Source organism: Vicia villosa, unplaced genomic scaffold, assembly GCF_029867415.1.
Source record: "Vicia villosa cultivar HV-30 ecotype Madison, WI unplaced genomic scaffold, Vvil1.0 ctg.000074F_1_1, whole genome shotgun sequence".
Lineage (NCBI taxonomy): Eukaryota > Viridiplantae > Streptophyta > Magnoliopsida > Fabales > Fabaceae > Vicia > Vicia villosa.
This window is the reverse complement of record NW_026704998.1, coordinates 830,144-854,491: the sequence shown is the minus strand read 5'-3', so window position 1 is coordinate 854,491 and position 24,348 is coordinate 830,144. Positions and strand designations below refer to the sequence as shown.

The window sequence follows — 24,348 nt, the reverse complement described above, 5'->3', positions numbered from 1 at the left end:
CTGAATTTGGAAAAGAAGCAAGAAACCTTCGGTTGTCATTGTCTACTGATGGAATGAACCCGCATGGTATTCAAAGTATCTCGCATAGCACATGGCCTGTGATTCTTATGATCTATAACCTACCTCCGTGGCTATGTATGAAGCGTAAGTACATGATGTTATCTATGCTAATTTCTGGGCCTAAACAACCAGGGAATGACATAGATGTATACTTGGCACCCTTAATCGAAGATTTAAAGTTTTTGTGGGAGAACGGTGTGGAGGTTTACGATGGGTATAGGAAGGAAAGTTTCAACTTGAGGGCGATGTTGTTTGGAACAATTAATGATTTTCCAGCATACGGAAATTTATCCGGGTACAGCAATAAAGGTCAAAAGGCGTGTCCCGTTTGTGAAGATGAAACCGATACGACACGATTGGAGCTTTGTCAGAAGAATGTCTTTCTCGGCCATCGTAGATTCTTAAATTCTAATCATCACTACCGTGGGTGGAGAAAAGCATTCAACGGAAAGGCCGAACACGGTACAGCCCCGCCTTTTTTGTCAGGTGATCAAATTTTTGAAAAGGTGAAAGATGTGAGCACTCAGTTTGGCAAGCCTTTTGCACATTCACTTGTCAAAGGTGGGTGGAAGAAGAAGTCAATTTTTTTTGAACTTCCATATTGGAAGACGTTGTACGTAAGACATTTCCTGGATGTTATGCATATTGAAAAAAATGTATTTGACAGCGTCATAGGTACGTTACTCAATATACAAGGAAAGTCTAAGGATGGCCTTAACATAAGGAAGGACATGGTAAACATTGGAATGAGAACTGAATTGGGACCCGTGACGAAAGGAAGACGAACATATCTGCCACCTGCTGTTTACACTCTATCTAGAAAGGAGAAGAAAACATTGTGTAAGTTTCTCAGTGAAGTTAAAGTTCCAGAAGGCTACTCTTCAGATATTAGAAGACTTGTGTCCATGAAAGACCTCAAGTTAAAGAGTTTGAAGACGCATGATTGTCATGTTATAATGGAACATTTTTTACCAATAGGTATACGTTCTATTCTTCCAGAAAAAGTAAGAAGCGCAATAACTAAGCTGTGTTTCTTCTTCAGGTCAATTTGCAGTAAGGTGGTCGATCCCGCGATCTTACCAACATTGCAAAAAGAGATAGTTGTTACTTTATGTGATCTTGAAATGTATTTTCCTCCCTCGTTTTTTGACATAATGGTTCATCTAGTCGTGCATCTTGTGAAAGAGACACAATTGTGCGGACCAGCTTATATGAGATGGATGTACCCTGCTGAACGTTATATGAAAATATTAAAAGGGTACGTGAAAAACAGAAGTCGACCGGAGGGCTGTATTGCGGAACGATACGTTGTTGAAGAAGCGGTTGAGTTTTGTACTGAATATCTGTCAAATGTTCAATCTATTGGACTCCCTAAGTCTCATATTGTCGAAAAAAAAGAAGGAAAAAGGCTAATTGGAAATAAAGTTGTGACAGTATCAATGGTCGAACGGGATCAAGCGCACTTGTATGTTCTGCACAATGAGATTGAGGTTGAGCCGTATGTTGAAATGCACAAGATTGTTCTCCGAGATTTAAATCCAAATAGAAATGAGAACTGGATAGTACGAGAGCACAATCGAAGTTTCATACCGTGGTTTAGGGATCATATTTATTCAAAGTATCGTTCAGATCCTGCTTCAGTAACAGAAAGGTTGAGATGCTTAGCCTATGGTCCAACTGTAATTGTGCTTTCTTATAGCGCATACGCAATTAATGGATACACATTTTATACCAAAGAACAGGATGATAAAAGTACTATGCAAAATAGTGGTGTTACCTTGGTGGCTGAAGCAATGCACATATCAAGTGCGAATGACTTAAATCCGAAATTTGCAAATTTGTCATATTTTGGGGTTATCGAGCGCATTTTGGTGTTTGATTACGCGAAGTTTCAGATTCCTGTATTTGGTTGCAAGTGGGTTGAAAATAATAGTGGCATACGAATGGATAAGTCAGGATTTTTACAAGTGGATCTCAATAGGGTAGGGTACAAAGATGAGCCTTTCATTCTAGCCTCTCAAGCTAAACAAGTGTTCTATGTCAATGATCCTTCAAGTACGAAATGGTCTATAGTGCTTTTATCTAACAAAATAGTTGATGAAAACATTGAAGATCAAGGTGATATTGGTGTTGGCATTGATTCTTGTACAAGAAGCGATCAAAATGAGAATGAATCTTGTACTAGAAATGATCATAATGAGGGTATTTGGATTAATCCAACCGTCCGTGTTGTTAAGAGACGCGTTGAACACAATCCTACCAAGAAAAGAAAGAGACGTTAGTGATAAAGGTAATAGTTTTATTCACTTTGTACCGATTGTTTTATTCAATAGTATAGTACTTATTCAATTTGTTTTATTCAATTTGTACCGATTGTTTTATTCAATTTGTACCGATTATTTTATTCAATTTTTACCGACTAATTTGTTTTGAACCATGTATCCGTTTGTCGACTTCTTTACATGTAAATATACTATTTTGACGACTCCGGAGCTGCTCATGCACTTATCTTTACATTTCGGGACTGTTTTTTTATCGGTTTTGCTTCTGCCCGTAATCAAAAGTCGGGCTTAGGGTCTGAATTTCGGAAAACCGACTTTATTTTTGAGTCCGTGGGGACGTTTTACCATAGCCATGTAAATTTCGTTCAATTCCGACAACTTTATTTTTTGACGCTTATTTTGATTTGTACCGATTTCGTTTCCGATTTACTTGTACATGCATGGTTTGACTTCCATTTTACTTGTATAGATTGTTAGCTTATTAATAGTGTACTAATGTGCTTTAGTTTGTTTGATACAGGTTAAATGGCTCCGGATAGAGATGCTCCACCTGAAAACTCACAAGAAAGAGATGCTCAAGAAAGAGATGCCACTGATACAAATGCTCCACCTGATACTGAAGCAAAAGAAGTTGCACGAGGCATCACTATCATGAAGGGAATCGTTCGACATAGAGACCAAGGATTAGTATACCGATTGGAATGGAATTCTGATAAACAAGCAATTGGTCCTAATTCTGCAAAGTTGACAAGTTATATTGGTACACTTGTTCGTATGCATATTCCGGTCTCCGTAGCTAGATGGAATATGAAAAGCAAAGACTTGGATGAGAAAAAAGACGCGATTTGGGACGAGCTTCAGGTATATATCATATATGGTTAATTGTTGTTATTATCTTGACGATAAATTGTTTAAATTACTTATACTAACACACTATGCGTATGTTTTTTTGCAGAGGACTTTTGAGATACCAGATGATCGTAGACGCTACATACTTGGTTTGGCCGGCAAAAGATATAGAGGGTGGAAAGCTTTTTTGACAAACACTTATCTTAAGGATAAAGATGGAAACTTTCTTGAAGAGGCACCGGGACGGCCAAAAAAAGTATGAGATCTTCATTGGTGAAGAAGATTGGGCTAAGTTTGTAGAGCAAAGAGATGAAGATTTTCGGAAAAGGAGTGCCAAGAATAGTGAGAGAGCATCCAAACCCGCATATCCATACAAAAAAGGGCGTTTGGGATATGCACGCTTGGAGGATAAAATTGTAAGTAAATAGAAATGCGTTTTAATTAATTGTCTAAATGTGTTTTATTTGATGATTTTATCATTTGTGTCAATGCATAGTTAGAGGAGACTAAAAGTGAGGAAACCTCACTTCCTGAACATGTGTTGTGGAGGGAAGCTCGTGTGGGCAAGGATCATGCTGTCGATCCCGAAGTTCAGAGAGTTTTTACTGAATGTGTAAGTATAATACTGTGTCTTTAATTAAATCAAATGTTTTTTAATATATAAATGATTTTTTAATGTAAATGAATTACAGGAGACCTTGTCGCAATCGGCATCCACCGGTGAGGGGAGCATACTTAGTAGAGCACTAGATGCTCCTGAGTATCCCGGTCGGGTGAGGGGTAAGGGTCATGGTGTGACTCCAACCTCTTTTTACAAGAGTCCTAGGAGAAGAAATCCTTCAAATGAAGAAGTGTTGCAAAAGTTGGCGGAATTGCAAGCACAAGTCTCTGAATTGCAAAGAGATAAAGAGGCGTATATGAGAGAAAAGTGCAACACTTCATCGGTGAAAGAAACTAGTGATAAGGCTAGTATCAACTATCAAAGGAAATTTCCCGAGGTAATTATAATTTTTTTTCCTTTTAAATTGTTCTATTTTATTAATGATAATGACTTTATATTTACTATTGGTTTAGGGCATTTCATCTTGCCAACTATACTTATCGGAACCGAGTTATCGACTAGTTGGCAAGGGAAAAGTGCACAACACTTTGGGAGATTTACTTCACCATAGACCGCTCCCGGATGGACACCTGAAAGTATCGGTGGATGTTGTAGTAGATCATGATGCGATGCTACCGGTACCTGACATGGTCTCAGAGACGACATTGCTGCGAGATGCAATAGGATCATTTGTTGCATGGCCCTCGGAGCTCATTACCATTAGTGATGAGGTATATTGAAAACGATTATGAATCATTTAGTTTTCGAATGTCAATTCTAAACCGTTTATTAATTATTTTTTACATTTTAATTTTAGACTGCTCCTATAAAACCCACAGTTAAGGGTAAAGGGATTTTACAGGAGGAGGAGTCCGTTGCATCACTAAAAGAGGTACATTTAAAGTGTTAATAATTAATCTGAATCTAAATCTGCATGATTTTATATTTTACATAACTTATATGATTTTTAGGCATCCGCTCGAGAGTCACAACAAGTGACGCAGCAAGTTCGTACCGTACCACCCACTGGTCCTCCGAAGCCAGCGGGAAAAAAAGGCGGTGCTTTTGTGCCTCGGTACCGGTCGACGCTCGCAACAATGGTTGATATGTCCGATTTGACGGATGGTGCTGCACGTGAAATCGTTATGGATGAGAGTGTCTTCGGTATTGAATTCAAGTCACTTATTACACTTGATGACTTGGAGGAGATTTTTAAGCATGATCAACTAGGCGTCAATAACATGCACTCATACATTCGGTAATATTCCCTCATCCGATATATTATTTAATTAGTCCCACAATATAATTTATTTACACATTTCAATGAAAATAATCTAATGTTTATTATGTTTTTATTTAAGGTTGTTGTATGACAGAGTGTTGCGCGGGACTCCGTTGTCTAACAGATTCCGTTTCGTGTCTTCCGCCCACTGCAGCGGAATGGCAATTGATTCGGAACCGGAATCAGTTAGACAGTGCTTAGTAGATAGATTCATGTCCACCGGCAATACAGAATGTCTGCATCTTTGGGCGTATAATACTCGACCAGTAGGGTTAGTTTCTCATTCTTTGTTCATCTAATCTCTGTTTCTTTTGTGTATAGCAAAATTTTCATATAACCTATTGTTTTTATTTATAGAGCACACTGGTTGCTGCTTGCTATCAACCCTATAAGGGAAGTCGTGTATTATCTGAATTCGGTAAATGGTGAATGGACCAATTATCCGGCCATGAAGGACATCGTTGATTTGTAAGTGGGATCGTTCTAAATATATATTCGTGTATATTTATATATATATATTTACTTATTTGTGGGATTGATCTAAACATATGCTTTTATATATTTGTTAATTAGATCAATACAAGTGTTCCGAAGTCAACGGGACGCACAGGTATCCCGAACTAAATCTAGCAACATTACTTGGATCCAAGTGCAGGTACATTATTTTTCACAATGTTGCTTATAATATATTTATGCTACTTGATAAAACAATGCACAACTATAGAATCTTATTTGTTTTTCTATGTAGTGCCCGCAACAGAAAAACAGTTACGATTGCGGATACTTTGTATTGAGGTTTATGAAAGAAATCCTTCAGGCAAATCAATTAGAGATTCCGTTCACGGTATGAATTTATAACTTAAGATAATTTCATATAATTTATTACATTTAACTAAATGTATCATTCATATTTTGTTTTTGTTTTGTAGTACCTTGACGAATTCCGTGCCACTGGATACTCGAGACTTAAGTTGGAAGAAATAAAAGAGGATTTGTGTCATTTTTATATTAAGCGCTTTTTCATGTAGGATTTGTGTCGAATTGAAGTACTATAATATTATTGATGTTGTAATGATGTATATATATAATATTGGATATTATAATGGTATTATATTAGTATATATATATATTGTCTTACTGATGGCTGAAATAATATAGTCGAAAATAAATTACAGGTCGAAAATATTACAGGCTGAAAACATATTACAGGTCGAAAATATTACAGGTCGACTGGGAGGATTAAATTACAGGCTGCACATTAAAATACCTCATTTAGCTACTAAAGCGCTTTTTAAAAAAGCGCTCTTAAAGGACCACATACTAAAGCGCTTCTTTTTAAAAGCGCTGCCAAAGATTACTAAAAAAGCAAAAAAAAAAAAAAAACAACATACTAAAGCGCTTTTGTAAAAGCGCTCTTATAGGGGGGGCTATAAGAGCGCTTTTATAAAAGCGCTTTAGTATGTTGCGTTTTTTTTTTAATTTTTTCTCTCACAGGTGGGCCTATCACAGCGCTTTTCTGGAAAAAGCGCACTTAAAGGGGGGCCTACCAGAGCGCTTTTACCTGAAAAGCGCTCTTAAAGGGGGGCCTACAAGAGCGCTTTTTCCAGAAAAGCGCTCTTATAGGGGGGCCTACCAGAGCGCTTTTAAAAGCGCTTTCGTAGCCTATGCCAGCGCTGGCTTTGGCAGCGCTTTAAAGCGCTGTTAAAGGCTAAAAAAAGCGCTTTAAAAGCCCTTCCTCGTTGTAGTGAATGGTTGATATTTATTCCTCTCATCTCTCATTTTAAAATGTTCTCACTTGATATGCTCCCTATATTTTAATAGGGATTATAGGGTGGTGGTATTAATGAATGGTTGAGATTTATTCTTGCAATAAAGTGACACAACGAATTGGTAATATTATTTGGTGAAACCACACCTACGTCTGATGGACACTCTACCCAAGAAATGAAATTCACTACTTCGAATTAGTACAATTAATCTTATAGAAACATCAACCCCATGACTTTCAATGTCTCTTTCTAACTCTAGCGACTTTCTATTTAGAACTCCCCCTAAATATGAGAACCCCTCTCACTTTCTCTTAAACACTAATCTCAAATGATCAACTTAATCATTAACACAATGATTTTTGATTTTACAACTCAACTAAAACAAACCAACAACTATGCCAAGTTACTGAAGCAATAGTGCGGTGTATAACAAACAAGATCTAACACCAATCATTATGATATGAATGAGAGCATTAGCATGGAATAGAACTAACAAAAGACTAAAAAATCCTAGCTCAAAGAACTTAATTCTAGCGCACAAAACTTCTCCTCAAACATGAGATTTGAGCCTCCTTAAATAGCAATGCATTCAGGATTTTTTTTATTTGGATTTCTAAATTAATTTTTTCCAGAATAATAGCTGAATCTGTTTGATTTGATTTGCATGAAAATCTCCAACAAAAGATATGATTTGTTATATTTTAAATTTAAATTTAAATCTGATTTGATCTTCAACAGCTGTCAAACAAATCAAATAAATATTGCTAAACAACCTGACACAAATCTGATTAAATCTTAATCAGGAATTTGGTACCAAGCAACATCCATCATAGCCTACTGATAAGGGCCAGATGTTGCACTGCGCACTTGTTGGAACATCGTGTTCTACATCTTGTACCAGAACATCCAAATCAACTATCTTTATATGTTTTCTTTGTAGAGTAAATCTTAGAAAGAATAAGTCTTAACAAAAACTGCAATAACATCTGTCTGTTGTTAGAGATCAAATGTTATAGCACACATGTTGGAACATCGTATTACACGTGTATCTCTTCTGAACCAGAAACAACTTGATCATACTCCATATTATTTTGCATATTATTGTCAATCTAAAAGGAGTTGTAAACTTCTCATCATCTATAACTGAATGTTTATTGTCTAATTGCTGATGTTAAATAAAAATTTTGGTCAGAGGTAGCCTTCAATATACTCCCTCCGTTTTTGGGGTCTAGAGGTAGTAATTATTTGGGCTTAGATTTGATTTTAGTTTTTCTATATTTATAAATTTACAATTTACTTTTGTTTTTAAATAAGAAAATATAGTCCAAATTTTCAAACATTGATTTTTTTTACCCCCACTAAATTTTATTTTTATTTTTGTTAATAAGTTAGATTTAATAATAATTACATCACTTCATTAAGTGACAACGTTTATAATTAAAAATCCTAAAGAAAAGTATTGTGATTGAATCATTTGTTTAATTATCAACCAATGTTTTGTCCTATTGTAACAAAAAAGAATGCTTTGTCCTATATCATCAAACCTTAAAACTAAAATATTCAATAGTTGCCATCTTTGAATAGTTCACGAGATTGTAGTAAATGCATATTCGAATCCTTTCACACATGCATGTTGAAGGAGAGATAAGATGAGAGAGAAAGAAAGGAGATAATTAAGAGAGATAAAATATTGGAGAAAAATATATTTATTGTTGTAGAGAAATGTAAAGAAAGTATGTTGGAGAGCTGATAACGTTTACGATGTTGCATATAGTATGTTGGAGAGCTGATAACCAAAGTATGTTGAAGAAAATTGCATTTTGGTGAGTGTTAATTATATTTATTTATAATGTTCAAATAATGCTTGAACACAGAAAATAAAATTATTATAATTAATCTACAAATAATCATATAATTGATTATTTTACCTACAAAAGACTTCTTTCATTCTTATTCTATAATCTCATTTGAAAATACGATCTAATTGTATTTTCACATCATAAACATCATAATTGTCTAAACGGAACGATCATACCCGTTTGTCGCCCATATTTCAAGATGATAATGAATATGATTCAGCTTAAAAACAACATTGAAATGAAAAGAGTCAAAAGTGTCTCAAATATGAAGCAACTTTATAATGTCTGACAGAGAAATAATAAAGCGATTAGGGGGTCCAAGAATTGAAATGCAACATTTATTAAAATTATTGGATGAACATCATTACGTTTCTAGATGTCGACTGTGTGAGGGTGGAAAGTTTGTTTCAGATATATTTTGAACATATCCTAAATCCATCAAGTTGTTTAATACATTTTTTACTGTATCGATAATTTATGCAACCTATAAAACCAACAAGTACAAGCACTCTTTCCATGAAATTGTTGGTGTTACTTTTGTTAAGATTGCAAGGTGTGAGTCTTACCACTAGGCATTGTTTATTATATATATATATATATATATATATATATATATATATATATATATATATATATATATATATATATATATATATATATATATATATTCATGGAGACAGATAGTATAATATCCGTGTATGCCTGGTGGGATAAATATGATATACATATCTATTAAATGGGTAATCCGCGAGTTGTAAGGTATTCGCAGATATTTACAAATTTCCATGGATATAACACAATTTTTCTAAAATTATATAATATTGCAAAATATTGCATATATTTTTTTTAAAAAAAAATGGTTTTTTTTACATCAGACCTAACATTCAACCGATGTGGTATGTGTATTTTTAACATCAGGCTGTGGCCTGATGTAAAATGTCTCTGATTTACTACATCTCTTGAATTCACATCGGACCCAGACCCGATGTAAAAAGTACTTTTCACCCGATGTAAAAATTATTTTTTGCACTAGTGTATGTTTTGAAAAAAATATTTTTCAATTTATTTCAAAGACACGACTTTATTATCATATAACATTGATATAAATCTCTTTTATTTTAACAACAAAATTCTATCACATTAATTTTCTCAATTTTCACCAAAGTATAATATTCACACATTTCTTTTTAACAACAAAAAATGATATTGTGTTTATGAGTTATGGTGGAAAAACAGACAACTGAGGAGTAAAAAGAATGATACTAGTTAGATAGAGAAAGAGAGGTACTAGTTGATTGAAGAGATAAATTATTTAAGTGAGGTCCGGACTATAAAAGAAGTTTAAATATGAAATGGACAATAAAATTTATAGAATATAAAGATTTTAATAGACTTATGAGAAAATAGTTGATATTTTAAAATTAAAAAAAAAGTGAGTGTCATTTAATAAACTCAATAGGATTGAGTGTAAATTCCCCATTATTTATTTAATTAGTTGCATGTCTCATCATGCCTCGTGGAAAATTTCATCTACAAATAATATAGATACTTATTTTTTGCCTTCACTAGATAAGACCAAGTCTACTCCAGCTATTTGAGTGATTTGAATATATATAATTAAACCAAATAAAACTCTCCAACTTACATTTGTTTATGAATGAATGAATCTTTTATTTTATGAAAGAAAACATGGAGAACAAAGTCATGCTTTTATTTTTTATTTTTTATTTTTAAAGTAAGTCTCGAGATCGAGACCATCGATCAAATAACAAGAGGAGTAAAATGGTCCAACTTGATAGAGATATTATTTTAGTGAAGCACATTTTTAAATTAAAGAGAAAATAATTATTTCAACTAACTCAAGAACTCTTGGATAAAAGAATATCTTTTATCAGAGACATAATTTGGTGCCCCGTTGCATAATTGGATCAATGCAGCCATAGATGATACAAGGACCATTTGGCTAATAACCTAGTCAACTTTTCTTGTAATGTCGGGCATGGAAATGTTTTGTTTCCAGAGTTCTTTGGAACTATTTTAGCAATGGAGCATGCTATTTCAAAATGGACCAAGTTTTTTCAAGCGACTCAAGTCTTGTGGTATTGGCTTATGACAAGTCCTCCCTTGTTTCTTGTCGTATAAGGAACATGTGGAAAAATTGTTTGATTGGAATGAGGTCTATATCCTTTTTGCTTACCCGGTTCTAATGAGAGGGCAACGATTATGCATAGACACTTGCTAACGTAGGACTAGCATACTTGATGGAAAGATATTCATGCTATTAGAGTTATAGAATGCTTTGCATTTTCTCGTTAGGTTTACACTTTGTGTAAAAACTCACACATTACAATGTTGCAGTTGTAGAGCTATATACAAGACTAAAATCTTAACAGAAAATGTAACAAATTTAATTACTCCCTAAGAGACTAATACACATGTACAATATATAAAAACTACTTCTAATACATGCGGACGCGTAGACTAAGACACGTGTACAATATATAAAAACTACTTCTAATACATGCGGACGCGTCTTTGAATTTTCATACGAAAAGATTAGGTCTTTTTAATTTTAGAATCCGTTAACTGGTGAAATTTTTTGGTTTGGTCCTCTTCAATCAATTGTAATTTTTAATTTTTTATATATATATATATATATATATATATATATATATATATATATATATATATATATATATATATATATAAAGAAGCCTTCAAAGACTAGAAAGATAAGAGAATCTTTTATCCCTGACGCATCATGTGCGTTTCTAAAATTACTTCTAGTTTTCGGAGGTGTATCATTTGAAACATTTTTTTATTTAAAGTTGATTTGTTTCGTAGCTGCATCTACGAAACCTTCTCTTAGCTGAATTAATTTAAAGTTTTTTCCAACGTTTGCCCGTTTAAACTACTTTCGTAGATGTAGTTCTGGAAAAATTTAAAATTGGAAAAAAAAAGTGTTTTTTCATGTGTATCTTCAGAAGCGGAAGACATAAATGAAATTGCGCCAGATGCCTAAAATTATGGAGTGATGGATTGTGATATTCTCAAAGATAAACAATAGTAGCTCAAGAGTCCACCCAGAGAAAATTATCAAAAGAACAAAAAATTAAAAAGAAACGTCATTAACACCATCAATGGGTACTGTTGGAATACTTGGAATGATGATAATTTGGAGGAGGAGTTGGAATGATTTATTGATATTAAATGAGCAATGAATGAGCACAAGTAAGAGCTAATATGGAGATGAATTTGAAAAGATTCATTTTAAGTCTCACATTGGAGGGAACACAAATATTAGTAGTGTATATATATTCCAACTTGGACAATTGTTGTTGGGCCCAAGGGCACCTACAATTTTGTAAAGGAGTGAGGACACACCAATGTGCTAAGAAGACACACACACACGCGTGTGTCGCCGTCCGTCCGGCCGGCTCGGCTCAATAAAAAGAAATTAATAAATATTTAATATTAATTAATTACGAATTGGTGACGTGTCCTAAGGCCAAGTCTTAACCTAGATTTTGACTAGGTTTACTTGTCCTCCAAGCTTGCTGACCAAGTGAATAACGGCTACCTTGACTGGGCCGGTTCCACTCTCCCATGATTTGGTCCACTCGGTTAGATCCTTTTTGCCTATAAATACACCTCCAGAATTCACAACCGAATTCTTTCCTCTCCCCTTATTCTGCTTCATCTTACAAATATTCTTTTCTGTTTTCGACTGGATATATTCCAGATACTACGACTGGTTCTTAAACCATCTTTGAAGGTGTATCAATTAGACCGATTCATCACCCGTGCAAGTGTGAATCGTATTTCTTGAAACGAGTTGTTTTATCCTGGAGGCGTCGTGGGTATTTAAGAGCTGCTTTGCATAAATTTGGCAGTACTGCGAAACGTCTTAAAGAAAGCGTACTGATCCGCGACTCAGCCAATAATTTCCTCTGTGGCATTTTTTTAAAAACCGAGAAACAACAGGTACTAATCTAGATCTCATAAATAATAACCACAATCAACAATGCAACATCCTCCAAAAACATTGAAAGCATCACACTTCCATTAAAACAAATACAATTTAAAATGATATGTTTCCTTAGTTTAATTAGTAGTCTTTGAGTTTTAATTTGAGTTTTAGTAGTGATTATTGAACCTAAATTCCATTATTTATACTTAACTCAACTTGAGGGATTAGACAATACATTTGCTGGCAGGATTAGTCAGTTTATTGATTAAAAAACTCAATAGGTAAGACTTGCTAATCCCAATTAACAAAACTTTAAACATGACTATAGGTACAAGTTGTTGTGTCTATATAAATTAGGCAAATGCAGCAAGCCTAAGCATACATACTTATTGAATTATAGTATAATAATATTACATTTTGAGCCTGAAAATGGGTAGCATAGCAAGAACATGGAGAGAACTTAGTGGCCAAAGTAAGTGGAAAAGTTTATTAGATCCACTAAACATTGACCTTCGTAGGTATATCCTGCACTATGGACAATTTGCTCAATCTACATATGATGCTTTCAACTTTGAAAAGTTATCTAAGTATGCAGGTAATTGTCTTTATTCTAAAAGAGATTTCTTTTCCAAGGTTCATTTGGAAAACAATAACCCTTTTAAGTATACTGTCACAAAGTATCTGTATGCAACATCCAAAGCAAGTGACAGTGAATCCTTTCTCTTGAGGTCATTTTCAAAGGATGCTTGGAGCTTGGAGTCAAATTGGATAGGGTATGTTGCTGTTGCCACTGATGAAGGTAATATTGATGTCATTTCTTATAAGTTATAACTGTTTGCAACTAATGCTAACCTAGCACCGACACGTAGGAGTATGTGTGTCGCGGTATCCGACACACATTGATATCCGACATGCGTCGGTGTCAGACACTTGTATGATACTCGTACGATATATGTCTAAAAAGTCAGATAAATGTCCGAAAAGTTAAACAAATATCTTTAAAAATATCTTTTAAAACTCTTAGAATCGGTGTCAAGCACTCGTATAACATTGATACCACACGTGTCATACAAGGTTTAAAGTAGAATTTGTGTTTTCTTTTCTTCAACACACCTTAAACATTTTTTCACAAATCTCACCCACGTTTAAAATCATTAAACATGTATTCAACCAAAGTTATCAATAAAATATTAATATTTCTTCAATAATAGATAGATAAATGATGATTAATTACTATGATATATAATGGATCGGTGTCCTATGTTTTTGCGACATTATTGTTGTTAGAATGTCTGTGTTATGTCGTGTTCTGGTGACAGTGTCAAAATCCGTGATTCACATAGATACTAACAAACTTGTAACTGTTTTTTAACAAACTTCAACTATATTTAACAGGTAAAATAGCATTAGGGAGAAGGGACATAGTTGTTGCTTGGAGAGGAACAATTCAAGGTTCAGAGTGGGTTACCAATTTTCATTTAGATTTGGATCCTGCTCCACTAATATTTGGTAGTGAATCTCTTGCACAACTACACAATGGTTTTTACTCTCTTTATACTTCCGCTAATAAGAATTTACAAAGTGCCAGAGATCAGGTAATTAATTATATAGTTTTATGCATATGTATATATATTATTATTTTGTTTTATTTTTTTTAATTTATTTATTGTGAATAAAAAAATATAAAGGTTCTAAACGAGATTAGAAGACTTGTGGAGCTATACAAGAATGAAGAAATCAGCATAACTATAACTGGACACAGCTTAGGTGCTGCACTTGCAACTATAAATGCTGTAGACATAGTTGCTAACAAATTCAACATCCCTAAAGACCAACCTCAAAAAGCATGTCCAGTAACAACCTTTGCGTTTGCTTCACCTCGTGTTGGAAACTCAAGTTTCGCAAAGATTTTCTCCGACTTAAAAGATTTGAGAGCTTTGGTGATTCGAAATGAGACCGATGTTGTTCCGAAAAGTCTCTTACTTGTGTATTATGCGGTTGGAGAGGAATTGTTAATCGATACAAGGAAATCTAAGTACTTGAAAAGTGGGGTTAGTGCACATAACATGGAGGTTTATTTGCATGGAGTTGCGGGAACACAAGGGAGTAAAGGAGGGTTTAATTTGGAGGGGGTTCGTGATATTGCACTTGTGAATAAAAGTAATGATGGTTTGAAAGATGAATATAATGTTCCTGTGAATTGGAGGGTTGTTGAGAACAAGGGTATGGTTCAACAATTTGATGGTGCTTGGAAGCTAATGGAAGAACATAATGATGATATTCTAGCCATTCGTGCAAGGGTGTAACAATTTGGCATTGTTTTGGTTGTTGTGTTTATGTATCTTTTCAAGTTTGCATTCTTGTTTTCGTTTTGGTGAATTATATGCTTTATCTTGATTGAGTCTTGTTTACATTTAAGCCTTAATTACATTTAAGTCTTGTTTTTTACTTGTTGAAAAAGATCTAATGAACCATATATCAAAGAAAGAAAAAGTGGCATAATAACATACAAGCCGGATGGAAGTCCATTAAAGAGTCAAATGCAAACAAGATAGATACACACATAAAAGTACAACCTAGCAAATCTAATATAGTTAAAATTAATGTAACGAGAACCGTCAAAAACAAATTATAACTATGAGAAAGATTGAGTTTCTTGAACAAACACAAAAAACCCTTCAAATTTACGAAAGAGAGAGAAGTGGAAAGAAGAAGAAAATCAGGATTAGTTATAACTGTTTTACTATTCACTTTTTTGATTAGGGTTGAAAGATTACAAGTGAATAACAACAACATGAGAAAAATCAGTCTATTTATATACTACTAAGCTAACTTAAACAACAAGCTAACTTAAGAAATTGGGCTAACACACTAGCGCAATTTGACATGCTAACAACATAACATATTTCGACAACTGCATGCTTGAACGGACTTCAACTGGAACCAACCCTTATTGAGACTAGAGTTCGATTCAATTACCACATAAAACAAATTGAAAAAGAACTATGTGTGAAAAGAAGAAAATATTCTAAACAAACGAGAGACGATCCTAGATAACCAAACTAGTCTTTTGAAGAAAGGTGAGTGTGACGACTCCCAACACGGACAATACATATACCAATAGTCCTTATAAAATAAAAATCACAGTAGCTTAGCAGTCATTTTGAGCTTAACGAACTCAGACCGCAACGAGCAAAATTTTATACATCTGAATGGACAAAAATAGAACAATGTGTTGTGTCGAAAACTCAAACACATTGAAAACTTTAGATCTTAGTATATTCGTAGAGAACAAGAGATTAAAGGCAAGAAACCACTGCCAACACTGGCTAATCATAGTGTGGGAGCAACAACATACAAATCAGAATTGAAACCACCCGAAAGTAACCGAGTCTCAGCACCAAAACACAAAGTGATCGAGCCACCAAAAAATGGTCAGAGCCAACCGTTGGCGAACCGGAAAATACAGACCAAAAACATTGAATAAACAAATCCCCAGCGAGAACCCAACTGGCGAAACAAAACAAAAACTCCACAACCCCGGAGGACGACAGCAACATTAAAAAAGACTGTGCATTGCGACTCTAAAAGGGTGATGCAAAGAATTTATACTCTAGTCGCACCACCAACAACTATATCAACATGATGGAAGGTGGTGATTGTTTCAGGTAGAGGACAAGAAAAAAATTTAGAGAGAAGATCGGGAAAAAAATCTTTTAAGAAAAGGGAATAATTTCTGGAAGACTAAGATAGGTTGAAGCTACGATGATCGTGGTTCATGAATTGTACTTAATCAAATTACATCAATCAGTTGATTCAGTTTTCAATAATCATTTCAATAAATCGTTAAAGTAGTTTCAATTCCCTTTGAAATCAATTTAGACCTAGTTTGTGTTTATATATTGAATTCTTTTAAAATCAATTTTTTTAAATATAATTTTTCAAGAATTTTTGTTTCCTTTTCAAAAATTAAAATAATATAGTTTTTATTTTAAATAATTTTTTTAGAATATATATATTTAATTTTCTAGAAAATAAATAGTTTCCATTAAGAATTTTTTATTTTATTTTCAATAAATAATATTTTAGATAAAAATAGCTCTAATTTTCCTTTCAAAAATAAATTACAATTTTTGTTGATTTTCAAAAAATTGTATCTTTTATAAAAAAATAATTTTCAAAAAAAATTATAAGATTTTAAGCAAAAAAAATAAATATTTTTTTATATAATTAGTTAAATATTTTAAAATAGTTTTTATATTAAATTTAGTTAATTAAATTATTTATAATATTTATTTCACTTTATTGACTATTTAAATAGTTTTTTTCTAATTTAATGCAACTCAGTTGGGGATAGAGAAAATGGATGATGCTCTGACAATGTAAAATATGTTTATAATGTCAATCAATCACCACCATGTACCTAATTAAACTATTCTTTTATTTTAAATGTAATTTAATAACATGACAAATTAATTACTTTCTATTAGATGACAATGTAAAACTATTTTACACTGTCAGTGCACTACCTTTTAATTCTTGGGGATATAGGGTAAGTTAACCATATTTCTTTTACACCTTTGAAAAGATAAACCAACTAAATTCGGCCTGTTTTTTAGGCATTGTGTCGGTTCGATTCGAGTCCACGGGTTGTCGGTTGGCTATAAAGGGTTGGAGCAATTTACTTATGTTGGGTTTGAGATTTTGTCTTGCCACCTTCCAAATTATCCTTGGCACCCTCCAAAAGTGTTGAAAAGACCAAAATGTCCAACAAAAATCATTTTCTACATTTTCTAAAAACTACGGAGAGACAACCGGAAATTTCAAATATTTGGGAGATATCATGAAAATTTGAGCAGTATACCGGAGATATCATGAAAACAAGTAGTTTCTGGTATTTTTATGAAATTTCCGGTATTTTTTACCGAAAATTGTGAAATTTCTTGTCTTTTGTACCGGAAAGTTTAAAATTTACGATATTTTGTACTGGAAATTTCACAATTTCCGGTATCTTTCTAAATTTTTAAAAATACCGTAAATTTTGAAATTTCCGGTATTTTTTCCATTACTGGAAAATTTTGAAATTTCCGATATTTCTATTTTAAAAAAAAAATGCTATTTATCTTATATTTTCCGGTATATTTTTAATTTTTTTCAGTGAGGACTAGAGGCAGGGATGGTACTGTTGTGAGTCAGGCCATTGATAGAGTCTATGCTCGCGCTCGGGCTGATGCTGAGGAGGCTGGTACGTCAGTCTTACGTGCTGGACGCGTTCCTCTGACCGGTTCTAACTAGAAACAGAAGGTTGAGCAGGCGGGTAGGGGATTTCGTGCACCTCGGCGCCGGGGTGGTAGAGCTTCCACTATTGTGGACGGTTAGGTGCATCAGGATGAGGTTGATGTGGTTGAGCCGGAGGTTGTTGTTCGGGAGTCGGTGGCTATTGCAGAGGAGCCGGAGGCCACTACTGAGGAGCAGGTACCTATTGCTGACGAGGAGGTGTCTGGGGTTGAGGAGCCGGTGACTGTGGTTGAGGAGGGGTGCGGAGGAGCGGGTAGTGCATGATACTACCACACCACAACTGCACCTACTGAGCCATCAGTACACACTGATGAGGCTTTTCCAGGAGGACCTTCTGACAGGTCTGTTTTGCTAGGATATGCTGACCATGTCGCTCTTAGGATATGGCAGGACGAGGTATGTAATATTGCTTAATTTTTATTATGCAATTTGATTTATACTATTGTGTTTTAATTTTTTTATTGTATTTTTTTGTTACAGGAGCGTCCAGTGCTGAATGTCACTTTGCACGGTTCGAAGTTAAAGAACTTCCTCGAAAGACTGATGCTTGAGGAGGTGGCGAACATAGTTTAGGAGTTTCATTTGTTGGACTTTACTTGATGCTCCCTGACGATGTTGGACGCCCCTTTATTATCAGCTTTTGTAGAGAGATGGCACCCGGAGACATCATCCTTCCATCTTTCATTCGGGGAGATGACGGTGACTCTGGATTATATGCATTCACTATTTCACCTTCCTATTGCTGGTACGTTTTTTACACCAGTTCATAGGGACCATGCGGCGGCGGTGCACATGATGATTGATGCATTAGAGGTTGATGAGTTGGTTGTGCTCAAAGATTTTGGTGACACTCGGGGCTTTCACCTCAGGATGTCTTGCTTGAGAAAGGTTTATCAGCAGCTTGTCGATGCGGAGAGGTACAAGGTTGCCGCTAGGGCGTACATGCTACACCTTGTGGCATGTACTCTCTTTGCGGACAAGTCTGCATATTATATAGATGCACGCTATCTTACTCTCTTCAACAACCTTGATACCTCGTGTTGGGCTAAGGGAGTGGCTGCTTTGACGATGCTATACACGCCGCTTGATGTCACATCTCGCTTGCTGGTTATCTGAGCTTGTTATAGGTATATATTCTTACATGTTTTTTTTGTGTTTTATTATATTTTACATGGGCTTGATTTTTTTTATACAGTGTTGGATCTACGAGCATTTCCCTCGCATTTGTTAGCAGAGGACACACCGTTATGCCGTTGCTGACCCTTGTGCAATGAGGTGGATGACCAGACAGACTCTTCAAGGAGAGGCACCCTTGATGGAGTACACGCGAAGGTTGTATGCTCTGAAACTGGATGATGTCATCTAGACACCGTATACAGGTCACCGCAAGCATCTTCCTTTTTATGTATATTCTTTATATTTAGGGTATGTCAAATGGGAGAGCCATGTGGCTAGACACTTGCCTGAGAGGTGTCTGCGCCAGTTTGGTTATATACAGTGCATCCCACGGCCGGTCCCAGAAGCTCCAGCTGGTGGCATTGATAGCTGATTTCAAAGTCACATCCTCAGCTCCCCCCCGGGAGATCATGGATACAACTATTACTATTCAACAGTCTGGGCAGTGTCAGGATGGATATTTGGAGTGGTTCCTCAGAGTGTCACACCCTAGGGTCAGCCTCCCATCTGCCACAGCATCTGATGTTCCAGGGCCTTCAGGTACCAGGACTTCTTCACCACCACCACCACCTCCACCTCCCGCTGATGACCAGGACAGCCGCCTGCAGTACATCGCAGTTCACTTGGATAGCCTCATGGATCTGGTGAACCCTAATGGTGAGGTCCACAGTATTTTAGCTAGGTTCGCAGATGTTGCCTGTGGAGGACCTATGTAGATTTATTTTGTTATCATTGTATTATTTGTATATTTTGTACGAATATCTTATGTGTGAACATCTTTTTTTATTGCATAATCTTTTTTTTACTAGTACATGTTTCAAGTAGATTACGAACATCAATTGACAAATAACAAACAAACATAGTTAACAAACATCAAATGACAAACAACAAACAAGCATAAACAGTACTCTGAAACATGAAAACCTAGGCATTACCGGAAGACTCTGGACGAATCAGACACTTCATTATGTCGTCAACAGATCTTTGGATCTGCGCATCCAATTCGATCGGACCTTTAGTTACCCTACGGCGAAATGATTTTCACATGGCCTTCAAATCTTCATCATTCTTCAACTGGACTAAGTTGTATTTCACCCTTCCATTTGTATCAATCCAGTCCTTCCGAAACTCGATCTTTGTCACCCTTTTGTTATCAGAATCAGGCAGCAAATTATTCAACGTTTCTTTCAAGGTGGCAAAGCATTCAGGCCCATCTGAAATCTTGGTTTGAACAGCAGGATTGTGGCCATTGAAATACACTTCAACATTAATAAAATACTAAGGAAGAGGCATTTTTTTGAAATGATGTGTTATCCGATAACCCTAAGACCCTTATTTATACAAATGGTGGTGTAATATAGACCACCAAATGTATCGGTGCAATCAGGACCCTCCAAAAATGTCGGCAAAATTTCAACTGTTTAAAAAACAAAAATTGAAACATACCATAAATTTAGTTTATTTGAAATTTCCGGTATACCGGAAATTTCAAATTAACTAAATTTCCGGTATGGTGTACCGGAAATTTCAAATTAACTAAATTTCAAGTATTTAATACCGAAAATTTTGTAGTGCTTACTGGAAATTTGTTTCGGAAATTCTTTGTTTTTCACATTTTTTTAACAGAAATAAAATTGGATTAAAAAAATTGGAGGGTGGCAGGTCTAAAAAAAAGGTGACAAATTAATTCCTCGTTGAGTTCGGCTTATATGGGCCTTCTATCCCCACCCCGTTCAAGTCCAAAGTTTCCTAAACCTAAATCTTCATGTCAATAGATCATGGGGTATGTGCAATTTTCTAATTCTTATGTTCTAATACCGTAAAGATTCTTTTGATTGAAACAAACTTGATTAGGTAATCGTTGTATAATATCTTTTATTTTACTATTTATTTACTCTTTTTATTATTTATTTATTTATTAAAGGTGTTATATATAACGATACTGTTATGAAATTAACTAAAACTATATAGAGATCAAAGAGAGGTAGAGAAGAAAGAGAGCAATATTATCTTATCTTATTTCAAGTGTGCTTTACATTGTAATATGGGTCTCTATTTATAGGACTCAAGGGAGATAGAAAATCATACATATTAAACACATATTAAGTATGGAATAGGAAGATGAAGAACTAGGAGATGGATGGACATCCACTAACATAAATATTCATAACACTCCCCCTTGGATGTCCATTGAGGATATGCCTCGTTAAAACCTTACTAGAAAAAACCCAGTGGTAAAAATTCTAGTGAAGGAAAAAGAGTACAATATCCTTTGAATGTGAATTGCTTCGTTAAAAACCATACCAGGAAAACTCAATGGGTCGACAAAACCATGGTGAAGGAAAAAAGAGTGCAAAACATATGTATTTCTCCCCTTCATGCAGACATTTACATGTGAGACGATATTCTTTGTAGTCGTTGCTTAAAATGTCTTCTTCGAAGTGACTTCATGTAGTGGTAATAGTTATGCAGGATTTTATGAAGTTGTTGCCATGATTTGTTTCATAAACCTCCATGAAATGATTGTACCATCACATGTAAATAAATAGCCTCTTTCGGATCTACCATTGTGAGAATCTGACAAGTAACCTGCATCTCTAAGATAACGAAGTATATGTTTGACCGCTTTCCAATTTCTTCGTGTAGGTGAATAATTCTATCTTACTTATAGATTGACCGCAAATAATATATCATGCATTAGTACTCCAATTGCACTAAGATATGGTACTTCAGGACCAAACAATTTTTTATCCTTTTCTCGAGGCCTAAAAAGATCTTTCTCCACATCTAATGATCTAACAACCATATTTGAGTAGGCAACATGTGACATTTGTCCATATATAATCATTTCAACATTTTTCTATATAGCCTTCTTGATGTACAAATATTCTTTTGTCCACATGCTCAATTTGCAAACCTAAACATATTTTGTCTTTTCTAGATCCTTCATCTCAAACTCCTTATTTAAGCAATTTATAGCTTTTGGAATCTCTTCAGGAGTTCCAATAATACTTATGTCATCCACATAGACAACTATTATTGCAAATACTTTTCCACATCATTTTATGAAAATAAAAGGACAAATTGAGTTATCAGTATATTCATCATTTAGTAAATATTCACTGAGGCGATTATATCACATGCATCCAGATTCTTTCATGTGCTACAAGGCTAATTAAATATAAAAAATTGATTGAATCCACTACAGGTGAATATCTTTTATCAAAATCAATCTTAGGTCTTTGGGAAAATCATTGAGCAATAAATCAAACTTTATATCATTCTTATTTTCCTTTTACACAAAAACTCATTTATATCACATTAGTTTCACACCTTGAGGTGTTTGGACTACAGGTCCAAAAGTGAGTTACTTGTAAAGTGAGTTTATAATTCTTCTTTAATTGAATATATTCATTTTGGCCAATTCTTACTTAGTCTACAATCTTTAATAGACTTTGAGTCATGATCCTCGTTATCATTGTTCTTTTTAGCGCTATATTGTATACAAAGACATTGTCAATATTGACTTTATTTGGTTATATCAATTTCGATTCAATTCCATTTCATCCATGACATAATTTATCGAGATCTCTTTATTTCATATTTCAAGTACTTGATTTGTTCTTCTGGAACTGAAAATTAAATTAGGTCAAAGTACTCTTAGCATTTTCACATCCTCACTTGGGTCATCTTTAGTTTCATTTCTTAGTAGATGACTTTTAACATTGGAACCGACTTTCATAGCACGCTCCAGTATTATATTATCCAATAAGAGAATCCACTTTGAGTAGAGTATTATCAGCTGATAATTTATTTCATAAATTTGAGTTATGAAGAATAAAAACTTAACAAGCTTAATTACATGCGCTCTTAGTTAAAATCAAGTTAAAATCATTTTCACTTACGTGTTTTACTATCTCTGTCGTGTTTTCAGTTTGCACTCTCTGTCGTGTCTCCGATTTGCATTATTCGCCGTGTCTTCTTGCAAAAGGTAATACATTTCTCTCTTTATTTTCTCTCCCTCTTACGTTTCAACACTAACTTCATTTCTTATTCATTCTCACTTTCGTCGTGTCTTCGCTTTACGCTAGTACGTTTTGTTGGGTTAAATATTATATTCATCCAAGTCCTACATCGGGCAGTAGGAAGAAAATAGAATTTGAGTAATAATATAAATAGAGATGTGTAGTTTGAGTTTTCTACACAACAACAAAATATAGTATTTTTAGGTATATTTGGGATTTGGGTAGTTGTGTGTCTAAAGAAGTTTTTCTATTTTTCCGTTCAAAAAAAGTTTGTTGAGAGGGTTTTCTATTTTTCCGTTGAGGGAGGGTTTGCAATTTTCCGTTCAAAAATTGCAGTAGAGAGAAGGTTTGCAATTTTTTTGTTCAAAAGTTTAGAGAGGGTTTGCAATTTTTCCGTTCAAAAATTGCTCTTGAGAGAGGGTTTGCAATTTTTCGTTCAAAAATTGAGTTGAGAGAGGGTTTATAATTTTTCCGTTCAAAAATTGCAATTGAAAGAGGGTTTGCAATTTTTCTGTTCAAAAATTAAAATTTAGAGAGGGTTTGCAATTTTCTCCTTAAAATTGCAGTTTGGAAGGTTTGCAATTTTTTGTTTCCTTTCTTCTTTTATGGGTATGCTTCTGCAAGCGTAGAAATTTATTTATTTTTGTTATTTTCACTACACGTTTCGATCTTTTTCGTTTACTCTCCCTCATGTTATTTTCCTTACACGTTTCTTCCTTTTTCGTTTACTCTCCCTCAACACTTACTTAATATCTTGTTCATTTTCGTTGATTTGCTTTAATGTCGTCTCTTATGTTTGCTAGGTTTAGTTTACTTTCTGGCAGATGCGTTTGTGAAATTTTCACTATCTCCGTTGTCTCTTTGGTTTGTAACAAGTAGTACGTTTCTCTCTCTTTCGTCCATTTACTCTCCCTCCGTTGCAACACAAACTTTATCTCTTGTTCATTTTCCTTTTTTTGTCGGATGCGTTTGTGATTTTTCTTCTTCAGTTTACAACAGGTAGTATGTTTCTCTCTTTTTTGCGTTTATGGTCCCTCCTCTCTTGCAACACTAACGTGATCTCTTATTCATATTCACAGACCTACTATTCTCTCCCTCCTCCATGGATTTACCTTTACCAGGTTAACTTCTGTTTCCTCATTTCTTTTTCTTTCCTTTTAGCCAATCGAATAAAGTT

At 34.5% G+C, this 24,348-nt stretch overlaps 2 protein-coding genes across 2 annotated transcripts; both read left to right on the top strand.

Moving 5' to 3' along the window:
• The first annotated feature begins 4,613 nt into the window (after positions 1 to 4,613).
• On the top strand, positions 4,614 to 12,531 carry LOC131623578 (uncharacterized). Its single transcript, XM_058894578.1, has 6 exons — positions 4,614 to 4,684; positions 4,764 to 5,050; positions 5,154 to 5,345; positions 5,432 to 5,542; positions 5,648 to 5,723; positions 12,445 to 12,531. The coding sequence occupies exons 2-6, from the start codon at positions 4,890 to 4,892 to the stop codon at positions 12,529 to 12,531; spliced, it is 627 nt and encodes a 208-aa protein (XP_058750561.1). The 5' UTR covers positions 4,614 to 4,684; positions 4,764 to 4,889.
• A 570-nt stretch (positions 12,532 to 13,101) lies between these two features.
• On the top strand, positions 13,102 to 14,978 carry LOC131623590 (phospholipase A1-II 1-like). Its single transcript, XM_058894589.1, has 3 exons — positions 13,102 to 13,471; positions 14,068 to 14,267; positions 14,361 to 14,978. Exons 1-3 carry the CDS (start codon positions 13,102 to 13,104, stop codon positions 14,976 to 14,978), a joined length of 1,188 nt encoding a protein of 395 aa, XP_058750572.1.
• The last annotated feature ends 9,370 nt before the right edge of the window (positions 14,979 to 24,348 follow it).

Excerpts from the sequence above, each read along its gene's own strand:
- LOC131623578 (XM_058894578.1), top strand. The coding sequence starts at position 4,890 with ATGGTTGATATGTCCGATTTGACGGATGGTGCTGCACGTGAAATCGTT. Across the intron at positions 5,346-5,431 it reads TATAATACTCGACCAGTAGG|AGCACACTGGTTGCTGCTTG; the intron begins GTTAGTTTCTCA and ends TTTTATTTATAG. Across the intron at positions 5,724-12,444 it reads GCAACATTACTTGGATCCAA|ATACTACGACTGGTTCTTAA; the intron begins GTGCAGGTACAT and ends GATATATTCCAG.
- LOC131623590 (XM_058894589.1), top strand. The coding sequence starts at position 13,102 with ATGGGTAGCATAGCAAGAACATGGAGAGAACTTAGTGGCCAAAGTAAG. Across the intron at positions 13,472-14,067 it reads TGCTGTTGCCACTGATGAAG|GTAAAATAGCATTAGGGAGA; the intron begins GTAATATTGATG and ends TATATTTAACAG. Across the intron at positions 14,268-14,360 it reads TACAAAGTGCCAGAGATCAG|GTTCTAAACGAGATTAGAAG; the intron begins GTAATTAATTAT and ends AAAAATATAAAG.